This window comes from Otolemur garnettii, unplaced genomic scaffold, assembly GCF_000181295.1.
Source record: "Otolemur garnettii isolate 467f Iridium unplaced genomic scaffold, OtoGar3 scaffold00070, whole genome shotgun sequence".
Lineage (NCBI taxonomy): Eukaryota > Metazoa > Chordata > Mammalia > Primates > Galagidae > Otolemur > Otolemur garnettii.
The window spans coordinates 5,380,579-5,395,234 of record NW_003852465.1 but is presented as its reverse complement, the minus strand read 5'-3'; the positions used below and the strand labels follow the sequence as shown (position 1 = coordinate 5,395,234).

The 14,656-nt window shown below is 35.8% G+C and overlaps 1 protein-coding gene across 4 annotated transcripts in view; it reads left to right on the top strand.

Annotated features, from left to right (window-relative positions):
• Positions 1-14,656, top strand: part of NELL2 (neural EGFL like 2) — a 346,450-nt gene that overhangs the window by 327,372 nt on the left and 4,422 nt on the right. For all 4 annotated transcript variants that reach the window (XM_012807497.1, XM_003793552.2, XM_003793551.2 and 1 more), the window contains 3 exons: positions 4,008-4,201; positions 5,647-5,823; positions 7,363-7,587. In XM_012807497.1, coding sequence (XP_012662951.1) covers positions 4,008-4,201; positions 5,647-5,823; positions 7,363-7,587 — 596 coding nt within the window. The remainder of the gene's footprint in view (positions 1-4,007; positions 4,202-5,646; positions 5,824-7,362; positions 7,588-14,656) is intronic.

The following is a 14,656-nucleotide window of genomic DNA, read 5'->3' as shown; positions in this document are numbered from 1 at the left end:
CAAAGTGGACAAAGCCACCTCAGAGGATTTACAGTTACTCTGCATGTGTAAGATTCATACTTGAAGGTATGAATAAATAAATGCATGGTGTCACTACTTTTTTGGCTACAGTTCTGTGATCTACAACATATATGTTTAAAAGCTGTATTCATACAAATTGTATACTGTCTTCCTCATCCATTTATCTCAGAACTTTAGACATTTAATCCCCAGGAAATTTGCCTGAGTGCCTTTTTCATGTCCTTATGACCATTTTTCTACTGTGCCTAAAATTTTGTCTTTTTCTGGGATACAACACAATATTTTTTCACATAAGTATTTTTATTTTCATGTCCACATTTCCATGTATTGCTTTAACTTTTGAGCTACCTTTAAGCTTGCAATTTTTTAAATTTATGACACCAAAATATATTTATTTGATAGTAACTTTTAAATTCTATTTAAGCCAAATACTGTAAATTTTCAACCTAAATCTTGAAAAAGGACACAAAGAAATGAACCCACTTTGATTCAGTGAGTAGTTACTGAATACATATAAACAGGTACATTGAGGTCCTTTGCCAGGAATCTCTTCCACACATGTGTAAAGGAGGGATGGTCACTGCTCTCAGCTTGTAGAAGAAAGAAAATATTACATGTACAGTAGTGATTGCTATGCGAGATAGAATGTAGTAAGTTTCTTAACAAGTGAGAAAGCCACAAGGCAAGGTGGAAAAGAATTGAGGAAATCATTCGATTTTGTGAAAAAATATAAATGCCATGCTGTAAGGGAAGACAAAAATCTATCTGCCTCAAATCCACATTGTGAAGCAGTCCTACTTAAGCTCCAGACCTGTTGCATATCCAACTACTTCCTAAACAGCTCCACTTAGAAGCACAGAGGAAAGTACAATTCAGCACTTTCTAAACTGCACCCATCTGCCTTCATCCCTGCCCCCTCTTCCAAATCTTCAAAGCCAACAAATCTCTAAGTCATGCTGACTCTGTCTTCACTGTCTCTTTCTATGCATCCCCACTCCTGCGGCTCATCATTGCCTTGTTCTAAAGAGCACAGACTCGGAGCCCAGCTGCTTGGGTTCCCATCTAGGCCCCACACCTTTCTGGCTCTGTGACCTTGGAAAAGTTAAGCAACATTTCTGTCTCAGTCTCCTGATCTGTAAAATGAGAATACTAATTGTATAATCAAGAGTTCTTCTGAGGATTAAGAGAGTCACTGTATGGAAAGTACTCAGAACCTGGTACATACCGACCACCATATGACTCTGCTTTTATTGTATGATCATCTCGGGCCTGGACCACTAAAATGGCCTATCAACTGATCTCTTGGCTCCAAATTCTAATCCACTTAAATTCCTTTTCTAAAAATGAAGCCAAAGGAATCTTTCTAAACTGAAAATCAGATTGTGAACTTTTTATTTTTTGCATTTCTCTAAGATGACATTTTATTGCCTTTATGATAAAGTTCAGATTCCATACAATGACCTTTACCTGGTCCCTGTGTATCTCTTCAGCTGTGTGTCTGCCTACTCTGCTCTCTCCCTGGACAGTCAGTCATACCCACATAGCTGTTTCTCTAGAACATCTTGATAGCTCTGAACTTTGGGTTCCTAAGCACTCAATGGCCTCAAAACACTCTAGACCACTCTTTACCTCCTCTTTGCATGGCTAAAGCTTATTCATTGTGTAATTGCCAAACCTAGAAACTGTCTAGATAGGAAAAAGATCCAAAAGAGCTACTAATACAGTAGGAACCAAGCAAAAAAGAGTTATCAAGGAGAGGGTATAAGCTTTTGTCAAATGCCATGCTAGTTAAAATTATGCAAGAACTGAGACTTGACCGATGGAATTAGCAACATAATTTCTTCAATAATCACTCAAGAAAGACTTAGCAGCATTTTTAAAGTTGGAATTTTTATATACTTTGGTAGGTTTTTGAAGGCAGAATACATATCCTTCATGTATATTTAATTTATGAATCGTACATTATAATAAAACTATGTGCAGAAATGAATTGTAAAAGTCTGTACCACCATTCATTTGGGAAAAATTTTTGCATTGTGAAAACCAGTGTCAATGATAAGCAGAAAAAGCAAAATGAGTTCAAACTAAGTCAACTCTCATTGGATAGCAAAAGTCATAATTTGTACATTAAGATGTTTCTACCTACACTTACCTCCAGGTATGGCAGGTGCATGCCAGCCACTGTTGTAAGCAACTTATTACTCTAATTCTTTACCTTCTGTAGCAAACCCATGGCCTCCTTCTGCATATAAGGGAAAAAACATTACCTGGTAATAAACCTTTTATTTTTAAATAGCAAGCAAAGTGAAATGACTGCCAGAATCCTGCCATTGCCATTAGTGTAATAATGGTCCTATAATGGGCTTATTCAAATGACTCTCTAAGAAGAGGTGTCTCCAGAGTTTGTGGCCAGAGAGCATGTGGTTTATGTCTTTTTTGTTTACTATAATTCCTAGTTCAAAAAGTATTTAATGAGGGACAAAAATCAACTCATCAAATATACTGTATTTTCTGAATATAGGAGATAATTTATAAAATTTCATTTTTATTACAAAGAGACAATTTTTCTGCTCTAAAAAATGTGTTTTAGCCATTATGCCCAATTAAAAATTTTTTTTTCTCAGCCTGGGTAACAGTTCTTTTCTTGATCATGTCTATAATCATAAATAGTGGTGTCCTCAGGAAATCAAGCTGTAAGAAAGGTCACTGGGATTAGAATAACAGTTTCAGCCATTGACCCAATGCATTGGTTTTGTTTAGGATGAAATTAATAAAAATAAAGGTAAGCAGGGAGAAAATATGTCACATGGCTTATTTTCAGGAATGCATTATGTGCTGGGCTTTACGTTTTTAAGAATTTTAAAATGGCCAAAGTATTATCTTAACTAGTTCATGTCTTCAGTTAATGTTGAAATCAAGTTAAGAAAGATATTTACTAACTTCAATCTTTAAAATCTTTAAGGAATAGCAGTGCCCTGGTTAAAAGCTGTGCATTCCATCTTCTCTCTAACCCACTTCTCCTGCCATGATTTATTTCTTTCTTGACCTTTACTCAGAGGAAACAGATGGCATAGGCAATAACTGCTCGCTGCCAGTCACGTGGTATCGCTGAGATGTGTTTTGGCTTGTGACCTTTAAATGAGGGGGATAAATAAATTAAGTCCCATCTCCTCCTATGGACCTGATCTGTGGGTCAAGATATGTTTGCTTTTCATCTGTATAAAAAATGCTTTAGGCTATGATTGCCCACAAAACGGGGGAGGTCAAGTGAAGAATGAGCAGTCGTCAGTTGAGTCAGGCGGGGGACACAATGATAATCTGAAATGGACAGTTAGGAAGTGGCGGGTTCTTCATGAAAGAGATACTGATTGCTTAGAGTTACTTGCCCTTCTAGGGGAGAGGGCAAGGCCTAAGGACAGTGTGAAAATGCCTGGACCATAGGGGAAGAGCACCTAGGCAGAATGTGGGAAAGAGCTTCCATACGGGGTGGGACAGCTGTAAGAACAGGGATTTGAACCTGAATAAAATGCCTCAGGGTTCATATGACATTTCATGTCCCCCCCGGGAAAGGATTTTCTGTAATCACCAGTTTAACACTGGGGATGATATTCCCCATGAAGCATCCTAGGCACCTTCAGAATTTCCATTGCTGAACTGTTTTTGTTCAATAAATTGAGTCATATTCTTACTTTCAAAAAATATGAATGTTTCATAAAGCCTGATGGTATTTACAGAGATATAAAACTTAAAATTCTAGCCAAGGTTATCTGGTTTTTAAAATCAAACATGATAATATTTTCCTGTGAAATTCCCAGATCATTAACACTGCATTGCTTTAGTCAGCATTTAATAGGAAATGCATGCCAGTAAGAGGAACATTAATTTACAGTTGAATGCTTTATGTCAGGACACAACTTGCCTGATTGCAGTTGTTTGAAACTGAGCATATTATAAGCACGTTGCCTGCTGCTTTTTCTTGGCTATAGATATTGATGAGTGTGGGACCGGGAGGCACAGCTGTGCCAATGATACCATTTGCTTCAATTTGGATGGTGGATATGACTGTCGATGTCCTCATGGAAAGAATTGCACAGGGGACTGCATCCATGATGGGAAAGTTAAGCACAATGGTCAGATTTGGGTGTTGGAGAACGACCGGTGCTCGGTGTGCTCCTGTCAGGTTGGTATATATAAAACATGTCAGCCAATTGTATTGGGTTGTGATTTGGATACATTTTAAGCTCTATAAGTTTTGACAATGCATATGTAATTTAATCGCTATGACATCTAATGTCACAGAACATTTCTGTTAACTCCTGTGTTACCTGTGCCCTTTCTTTCTTAGTTTCACATCCCCAGATCCAACACTGCTTCTAGTCCCCGAGATTAAATCTGTATTTTCTAGAGCCTCATATGAATGGAATCACATAGTAAATACTATTTTGTATCTGTTTTCTTTCTCTCAAAGTCGTGCTTTTTCTTTTCTTAAGATTAATATGAGGGTACAAATGATTAGGTTACAGTGTTTATATTTATTAGGTAAAGTACCACGGTGGGTGTTTCCCATACCCAGGAGTGTGCCATAGACCCTTACACTATGCCCATCACGTGGGAGCACACCCATCATCCTCCCTCCTCTCTTCCCCTCTCCCCTCCTCCCACCAGCCCCAGCTTGAATTCAGTTGGGGGTTTTTCTTGTGTGGGTGTGTACTAGTTCATCTCCTGGCTTCATACTAGCACTGAGTACATTAGGTACTTGCTTTTCCATTCCACATTATGTTTGTGAGATGCATTCATGTTGTCACGTCGGCAACCTATTCTTTGTTGTTGCTGAATAATGTCCCATTGTATGGATATCCCAAAATATATTTATGTATTCACATAGTTTTAAAATTGTATTGCTAAGAACTATGCTGATTTTTCCATAGTCACAATTCCGTATTTGAATGTTCACATATATAAAGTCAGAATAGATAGACTATGACCTAAGAGTGAAAAGTGTCCATTTGGGCTATGTGGCACTTCTAGAAAGGTGTTCTATTATCTGTATTCTGTTACTAATAGAGACTTAATTTATGGTTAAGTGAATAATGCTATGTATCAAGGACTCAATACATGAAATGAAAGAAACTGATAACAGTTTGTACAAAAATGTAAGGTTTAAATTATTCCAGAAATGTAGAGATATGTAAAACATCGACTACCTACCACACAGTAACTCACGTGCCCTTACGCCAAATGAAATTTAGTTAGTGTTCAAATTACCATACTAACGCACAAACACATGTATATTTACATGTGAATACAGGCATTTATATACATCTAAAAGCTAGAGAGCACTGATCATTTTATATTGGTCATTTATGGAACCTTTTTCTGGTCGTCATTTGAGAAGCGGCATGTAGAAAGGAGATTGGAAGTCCTCTGGCTTAGGTAATTTCTATGTATTAGCTCTAAAGTAAAATTTTAAAGAAAAATGCATCATGTTGGGCAAATAGTATGAATTATCTCAACTTCCAACCACCATCTAATATAAATACATGTGTATATATGTGTGTGTGTGTGATGTTAGTTATATATCAAGAAATGGAGGTTTGGGGTAACTGCTTTTCATCTTTTTTACAGAACGGGTTTGTTATGTGCCGCCGGATGGTCTGCGACTGTGAGAATCCTACAGTTGATCTTTTTTGCTGCCCTGAATGTGACCCAAGGCTTAGCAGTCAGTGTCTGCATCAAAATGGAGAAACCTTGTACAACAGTGGTGACACCTGGGTCCAGAATTGTCAGCAGTGCCGCTGCTTGGTAAATTTAGCTACATGAAGTGGAGGGAAGGTTTAGGCCCAGAATCTAAGTAGGAACGTGACCTTGCCTTCCCATCTGTCACTACTCCATCCCTGCCCAGAGGGTTGGCAATTACAAAAAGGGAGCCTAATTCGGAGATACAGTGATTGTCACACGGTCAGGACCCAAGGACGGATATTCTGAGCTGCACGGGGTGCACTGCGTCATGTGCTCCTCCATTGGCAGTGATCTCTCCTTCAGGAATATCTCCACAGGTCCAAAGAAGAAAAGATTCTCTTAGATTCCCCAATCCCATCCAGTTTAGGTTTACTTAAAGACAATTATGGATAGAACAATTATGGATAGAACAATTATGGATAGAACAACGAGAAACCTAATTCTTTTTCTAAGCAGAACTTTTATTAACCCATTTCTATTAGCCATTCTCAGATTTAAAAAATAAAACAAACAAGAAACCCACATATTTCTTTTCCTTTTCAAGATTGTTACTGTCAGTGCTTAGTGGGCATCTTTTCTTACACGTAATAATTATTTAATATATATTACAATTCAATATCTGTATATATTTATGAAACTTTTACTGGAAATAATAGGTTTTTTAAAAAGCAAGAACTTGACTGAAAAAGGAAATAGTCATTTTTCAGTTGACCAAACTTGGGGGTTTTTTCTAGTAGTAGAAAATTGGTCTATGTGTCCCCACAGCAGAAACTTTGACAGAAGGAGCTACTTTTAAGTTGTGACCAGTTCTTTTCTATTTGTGTGAAGATATTTTTAAGGCAAAACCTTATTGTTCCTTCTTTTTTATACTTTCAACCCAAAAATCAATTGAAAGAGCAGGGTCAGCTTCTAAGCCTGAAGGCTGCTTTCATCCCCAAGCCAGAAGGTTCAGAATTTTGAAGAATACAGGAAACAGGTAGAAACTACATTTAAAAAAATCCAATTTGCACAATTTTCTCATGTGGCATAAAAGGGAGTGAAATCCATCCCTAGTAGATTTTTATTTTGTAAAGTCCCAACATTGAGAAACATATAAATGAACCAAGAAAAACTACTGAATCCCTTCATATTTCAAGGGTTTTTTTTTTGTCTATGGAAAAAACTTTATGCATAAAGAAGTAAAGGAGAAGTTATTTTAAAAATCAAAAGAATAAAAAAGGCATTTCATGGGCAAAAGTTAAAGAAAACCTCTTCTACGTAAAATGGCTGTCCTCTGTCATGGGAAAGATAGGAGCACACACATTTCACTGTTCTGTTTTGTTTTTTTCATTTCATTGTTTTAAGAGAGACGATTTTTGCTTTTGTTTTATTCTTGTTTAGTCCTTGCAGTTTGTTTAAAAATCCAGTTGCAGTGTAGATACCATTGTTCTCATGGGGCTTTTGTAGATTCCCTCCAGGATTCATGGGCCTTGAAGGTCTAAGTGTAAATATCGATCAGAGAAATTGGGTATTCAGTAAACAGTGTACACCCCGTCCTTCCCGGCCTCCCTCCGTTTCCTCCCTCCCTTTGTCTTGGTCCTTGCATGTCTGTTTTCCTCCTAGCAAGGGGAAGTTGACTGCTGGCCCCTGCCTTGCCCAGATGTGGAGTGTGAATTCAGTGTTCTCCCAGAGAATGAGTGCTGCCCGCGCTGTGTCACCGACCCTTGCCAGGCTGACACCATCCGCAATGACATCACCAAAACTTGCCTGGACGAGATGAATGTGGTTCGTTTTACCGGGTCCTCTTGGATCAAACATGGCACTGAGTGCACCCTCTGCCAGTGCAAGGTAAAGCTCGTTAAATTCAAGCAGTGAGCACTTGGCCAGCTGCAGCCAGGGCTCGTAGATATTAATGTGCTTAGTCTGGACAATGGGAAGCCTTCTGTTTTCCTGTTTAGTGTTCCAACAGAGGTGGAAGGAGTGCTACTCAGCACTATTAGTACCAAGGCTGAGGACACCACGTACATCCTCTGATGTGTATTCAGGAAGAAGCACAGTGCGTGGGCAGAAGCCAAAATGATCAGTTATTTATATGACCAAAGTAGAAGCAAGCTGCTTAAATGGCCCTAAGTATCTAACTGTACACATCTTTAAAAAACTGAAACAAAAAGCTTCATGTTTCTTCTCTCAGGATGGAATATAATATTATTTTATTGATTTTTATCTGGTTCTTTTATAAGGTCTGTAATGTATATTGGCGAAATAGATTTACTACATTTTTCAAAGTGGAAATCAATGCGACAAAAATGGGCCTACTTCTTGGTCAGTTGCATTGAACTGAAAAATTTAAGATTTGTTGTTTACCATATTTTATTATTACTACAGTTGGAGAAAAATAATGATTCAGTGTTTTCTCATAGGAAAACAGAGCATTTCTGTGGATTTTACTTCACTGAGCGTAAAAATACAGATAACGTAGGAGAGTTGTGGAGTTCATAGAGAGCAGCGAGTCCACCAAAATGTAGTAGAAGCGATTGTACTTCGTAGTCATAATTTTGGAATCAACACTAAAATTAAATGAGTAATCTGCAGGTTTAAGAACAACAACAAAAAAGCTGAGATGCCAGATATTTGTAACTGCTCGGGTTTTAAAGTGAACATTCCCATTTTGTAAAATTTTTCAGTAGAGCAATTTAATTCCGCCTCAGTTAGTACAAATTCTTACCAAAATGGCTTGATGTAACAGGACAAAGAAATATAAAATGCTTTAACATTTTGAGATACCATTTTTATTTATCTCAAACCCAAATTTCTAGCACTTTCAATCAATGCAATTTGTCAATCAAGCGAGGCCTTTTAAGTGAACATTGACAGCTGTTTTCTGAAATGCATTAGCAAATTTGAAAGTTACTGTTACTTAAAGTTTCCAATTATGTACATGGAATCTTCCCTTCATATACACTTAGTATGAATGTACTTATGAGGGAATGTCTCAAAATTTGAGCTCTAATGACTAACAGGGAAATACTTCCTGACATTTAATCACCAAGTAGAGTTGAGTCTTCTTACCCCCTTAGTCTAATTGTTAGATTTTTGTTCGGAGCAGTAGCGACAAAAATATATACTAGGTGATGGATGAAAATCAAATATAGCTCAGACGGGCACTTTCAGTCAGAAAAATGCCTTCAGGAATAGGCAAGAAATCATTAGACTGGTTTTTGAGCATGAATGAGCTTGTCATTTGCTGCCTTATAAATGACAACTAGAATCTCTCAGCTCTTGGTGGGAATGTATTCCAGAAAGTAGATTTTTGATATGAGAGTCATGTCTCCTTGTCAGGTAAGTACTGACTCGTAGAAGTTACTTGTAGATGCCATTTCCCTTTTCTATTAGTTTAAAATGTAAGTTGTAAAAATACAGAAGCTCCATTGTTGACCAGTTTGTTACGGTCTCCTGAGCAGTCAATTTATAGAGGGTCTTCCATGTGTTCAAATTTATGAAATTTACCCCCATACTCATTTTTATTCCATTTATTTTGTGTGATTTTTAAAATAAAGTTTGTGTGAAACGGGCTCCAGGTCTTCCGCCGGCGCTGCAAGCTTTCATCACGATTTGGTGCTCTCAGCGCAGTTTTTACTTATTACCTCCCTGTTCTAGTCCCCCGAATGGTTTGGTCTCAGCTGCTAAATACAAACTGTGTGGGGCGTTATGCTGGTACCAGGGGTATAATGTTAAGCAAAAACAGACACAGTCGTTTCTGGAAATTGTTGTATAGAGCTGTGCTGTTCAGTAGTCGGTGGCCACATGTGGCTATTTAAATTTAAATTCATCTAAATGAAATAACATTAGACATTCCTTTTTTTAAGTTACTCTAGCCATATTTCAGCTGGATATCATATTAGACAGCACTTGTGGAGAACATCTTTACCCATCACAGAATGTTTTATTGGACAGAGCTGGTCCACAGGTCCAGAATGCAGCCTGCTTGAATTCAAAGCCTGATCAACCACGTTCACTATATGACCACAGAGGATGTTCTTTAATCTCTCTGTGGCTCAGTTTGCTCACCTGAAAACTGGGAATAATAATTCTGTCCTTACCTACTTGAGAGGATTTCTGTAAGAATTAAATGAGATGAGTAGACAAAGTTTCATATGGTGCTCACCACATTTGGGGTGAGCCCTCAGTGGCTATTATTATTGTTGGTAGTGGAGTCTGTAGACATGAATAAGGTCATGACACAGATGAAGACAACATCACAGCTGTGATGGATGCTCTGAAGGAGAGCTTTCCCCACTTAGAAGTTAAACTCTGAGTCAAAATGAATTAAGAAGGTCTCCTTTCAATAATCTGGTAGAGAAGCACCCTGTGATTGCTCAGAGCATTTTCAGCTTCAAACAATAGAGACGTAAGTAGTTGAAAAGTAAGGAGGGAGGAGGGATTGGGGAGTCCTTTCCTTCAATAAATAATCACTGAGCAGGAAATTTGGGGAAGGAAACGCAAGGGGGCCCTTTTAACGTCTAGGGAGACTTTAGCTATAATGCTGGAATAATTGAGGTATGGAAAAAATGAGAGTTTTATAAGGATAATGTTCCTGCCTTTCTAAATTTTGCCCTTATCTATCAAAAACTGCAAGCTTGGAAGTTGTGACAGTGGACCTGTGTTCTCACATTAGAATAAATAACTCTAGCTATGGAAATAAATACCTACGTCCAGACAACATTAGAACAACTTTTAATATGTGACCAGGAGAACTTTGCAAATCAGTGAAGGAAGGAATGATTAGTCCATGAATAATGGAATGAGTAGATAGCCATTTGGGGAAAATAATTATATATATATACAATGTGTTCATAAAGTTCATGTGCTATTTAAAATTAGCCTGCTAGTCTAAATTGCACATGAATTTTATGTACACCTGTATATAGTGCAGTATTACATGTCAAAACAAATTCCACGTGAAAAATGTTAAATGTTAAAAAATAAATCAAAACAAAGAAATAGAATTCAGTATTCATTAACATTCTTTTTTAGCTGATCAGTAATAAAATATATCTTTAAGAAAAAAAGGAGACCTTCAATAGATAAAATTAGCAAAATAGAAAGTCACAAATGGAGACCAGAAAAATATTTTCAGCTGACTTGATTTCATTCGATTAAAAATAGCTAAACATAACAAAAGCACTCATTTTCCCATAAATAAAGTAACAAATAATGAAAAAACGATTCACTTGAACCAGTAAAGCTATTCAAATAACAGAGAAAATCATTCCACCTTTAAATAATTAAAACTTAAATGTGAACTAAAATTATAAATTATTATTTTCATATTCTATGAGTAACAAGTTTCACAGCTTCTAGTGCTGGCTGACATGTATGTACTGGAATTGTTAGTCTTAGGCACTATTAATGTCATCAAAAAGTGCATGTCAACAGCCTTACACATATACAAAACCCACCCACCCACCCACACACACAAAATTATCTTTCAATTCCAGGTCTGAGAAGCTAACCTAAAAAAAAAAAAACAAAACACCTTTATACAATGCAGTTATTATAATGTATGTTAAATATGCAGTTATTATTACATATATTGAAAATATGTAATATAATGTAATTACCCATATAAATCTGTATTATTCAGTCATCAAATACAATGGTTACAATAAAAGTTAAGATAAAATTATGGTGTATAATAACACATTCACTTTACAGTAAGACTAAAAATAAAGGAAGATGGACTCTATTAAAAATACTAAAATATGGATAGTTATAGAATTAAAAATATTACTGAATATTAAAAGTTGTCAAGTTCTAAGCTTGATATTTACAGTTTAGCATGAACAGTAACAATAACTATCTTTATCAATCAATACAGCCAGAAATAGGAAGGTCTTAGGGAAACTTATTTTGCTGTGTTGCTATTTAAGAGTAATTTCTTTTTATAACTAGCATTGATAATAGGAGCATATTATTCCTACCAGGTAGACTCAGTTTCAGTGAGTATTTTTTGTTTTAGTTTGTTCAGGGTAATATTTATTGCAAGTAAAATTCATAGTTAACAATGGAATTTGATGAGTTGGATAAATCAAAACACAGAGTATATGCAAAATTTTAGAGAGTACCTTTGGGTCCCCTTTCAAGCAATACCTAACTCCAGTAGGTAACCTTAACTTTATTTCTTCATAACAGGTTCATGCTGCCTATTTTTAAATTTCATATAAGTGGAATCATACAGTGTGTACTCTGTCATGTCTTTTATTGAATTCACCATTTTATTATTTGTAGTAATATCCACCCTTATCTCAGGCAAACCTTCCTGAATTGAAATCAGTTTGATCTGATGTTAATTTAACCGCATAGTATGTTGGTTTGATCCATCTACTTTCAAACTATCTATAGTTCTATGTTTAAAGTGCATTTTTAAAAGATGATGTATAGTTAGTTTTCTTTATTCAGCATGATAATCTGTGTCTTTTCACTGAAGCATTTCTGTAGTCTATTTACATTGTTTGTTAATTTTTGACATTGATGGATTTAGGGCTGCCATTTTTCCATTTGTTTTCTATTCTTATCTATATTTTATGCCCCCATTCATCTATTCCTGCCTTCTTTTTGTTTAATAGCATTTTTATTCCATTCTAATTATTATTTTAGACTTAAACTATAACTTGTTATATTATTTATGGTTCTAGGGTTTATAATATATATTTATTATAATTAGATTTAATAGTATAGTATTCATATAAAATGTAAGAACTTTGTAGTAGTATATAATTTTATACCCTCAGACTTTATATGGTAATAATCATATTTTTGATAACTCTGTAGACTGTAAGTCCTATAATTTTATGTTCCTATTTTTGCTTTAGTCAGTTATGTATGTTATAAGGTATCATTTCCCTTCAGCTGGAATGGCTTCCTCTTTTCCATATTACAAGCCTGATGGTAATAAATTCTCCAACTTGCATTGAACTGAAAGTATCTATTTTTGAATATACTGCGTGGGGAATTCAGGACTGACAGATTTGTTCTCAGCACTGTAAAGGTCGTATTCCATTGTTTTCTAGTTTCCATTGTTTCTGATTCAGTAATCATTCACGTGTTCCTTTTCTTGTCTGCAGAATGGCTTCCCCCACCCTCTCCTTTGATAATTCTCTATTCTTGGTTTTTACCAGTTTGACTGTTGTGTGCTTAGGCCTGATTCTTTTGTCTTTATCTTCTTTGGTGTTTGCTGGGATTTTTCTTTTCTTTCTTTCTTTTTTTATTGAATTTTATTTTATTTGCTTGTTGTTGTTGTTGTTGTTGTTATTGTGGTAGTTTTGGCCGAGGCTGGGTTTGAACCCACCACCCTCAGTACATGGGGCTGGCACCCTACTCCCTGAGCCACAGGTACCACCCCTGCTGGGCTTTTTCAATATTCAAGTTGCTGTTATTTCAAAACCTGAGAAAATTTGGGCCATTATTTCTTTACACATTTTGTCTGCCATATTTTCTCTCTCCTAGTTTGGTGAGACTTCAGTTATGCATGTGTGTTGAAATGGTTTAATTATCCTCAAGGTCACTAAAGCTCTATTTTTATTTCAGCCTTTTTCTCTTTGTTTCATAAATTAGGTAATTTCTTTTGCTTTGTCTTCAAATTTGCTGATTCTTCTACCATCTATAATCTGGGTCTATACAGTGAAGTTTTTTCTTTTCACTTAATTGCATTTTTAAGTTCCAGAATTTCTATTTAATTCTTTTTATATTTTATTTTTTCTTCTGGGACTTATCATCTATTTATTCATCATGACCATCCCTTTGTATATCTTTAAACATATGTAAAATAGACATTTTCCAGAGTTTGCTTACTAATTAAAACATCTGTATTATCTCTGAGTCATCTTCTATTCACTACTTTTTATCTTGATTGGGAGCTATATTTTCCTGTTTTTCTTCACATGTTCATTAACTTTTATGGCATATTGGGTACTATGGGTGACATGTTCTACAAATCCTAAGTACACTTGGCTTCCTTTGCAAATAATCACTTTGCATTTATGGGAATGTGGCTTACCCCTTTTGAGATGGGTCTATTTCAAATCTACCTGTCGTTTTAGGGTGAATTTTTTGATCTTTACATACTATTTTACACCTACTCATGGCCCTTTTTGGGTCTCTGTGGAAAGCTTGAATTATTTGTTTTTCTTTTATTTTTAGTTGACACACATTCGTTCTACGTATTTATGGGGTACAGAGTGATCCTTTGATACATGTGCACCATGTAGAAAGATCAATTCAGCATAATTAGCATATTCAGCACCTCAAACATTGATCATTTCTTGGTTTTGAGAACATTCAGAATGCTCTCTAGCTTTTGAACATATAAAATAAATTATTGTTAACTGCATTTACTCTACAGTGTTGTAGAACACTAGAGATCATTCTTCCTATCTGGCTGTAATTTGTATCCATTAAGCAACTTTTTCCTACTTTCCCCCTTTCTCCTCTCCACCCTCTGGTAGCCATAATTCTACTCTTTGTTCTTATTTTTAGCTCCCACATTTAGAAACTATATAGTACCTATCTTTTTGTGCCTGACTTATTTCATTTAATATAGTACCTTCCAAATTCATCCATGTTGCTGTGAATGACATGATTTGATTTGGTATTTTTATGGTTAAATAGTATTCCATTGTGTATGTGTGCTGCATATTATTTATCCATTTATCTGTTGATAGAAATTTAGGTTAATTCCATATATTGACTTTGGTGAACAGTGTTGCAATAGATATGAGGATACAGATACCTCTTCAATACATTAGTTTTTTTTCCTTTGTGTAAATACCCAATAGTGAGGTTACTGGATTATATGGTAATTCTATTTTTGGTCTTACAAGAAAGCTCCACACTGTTTTATATAATGGCTGTAGTAATT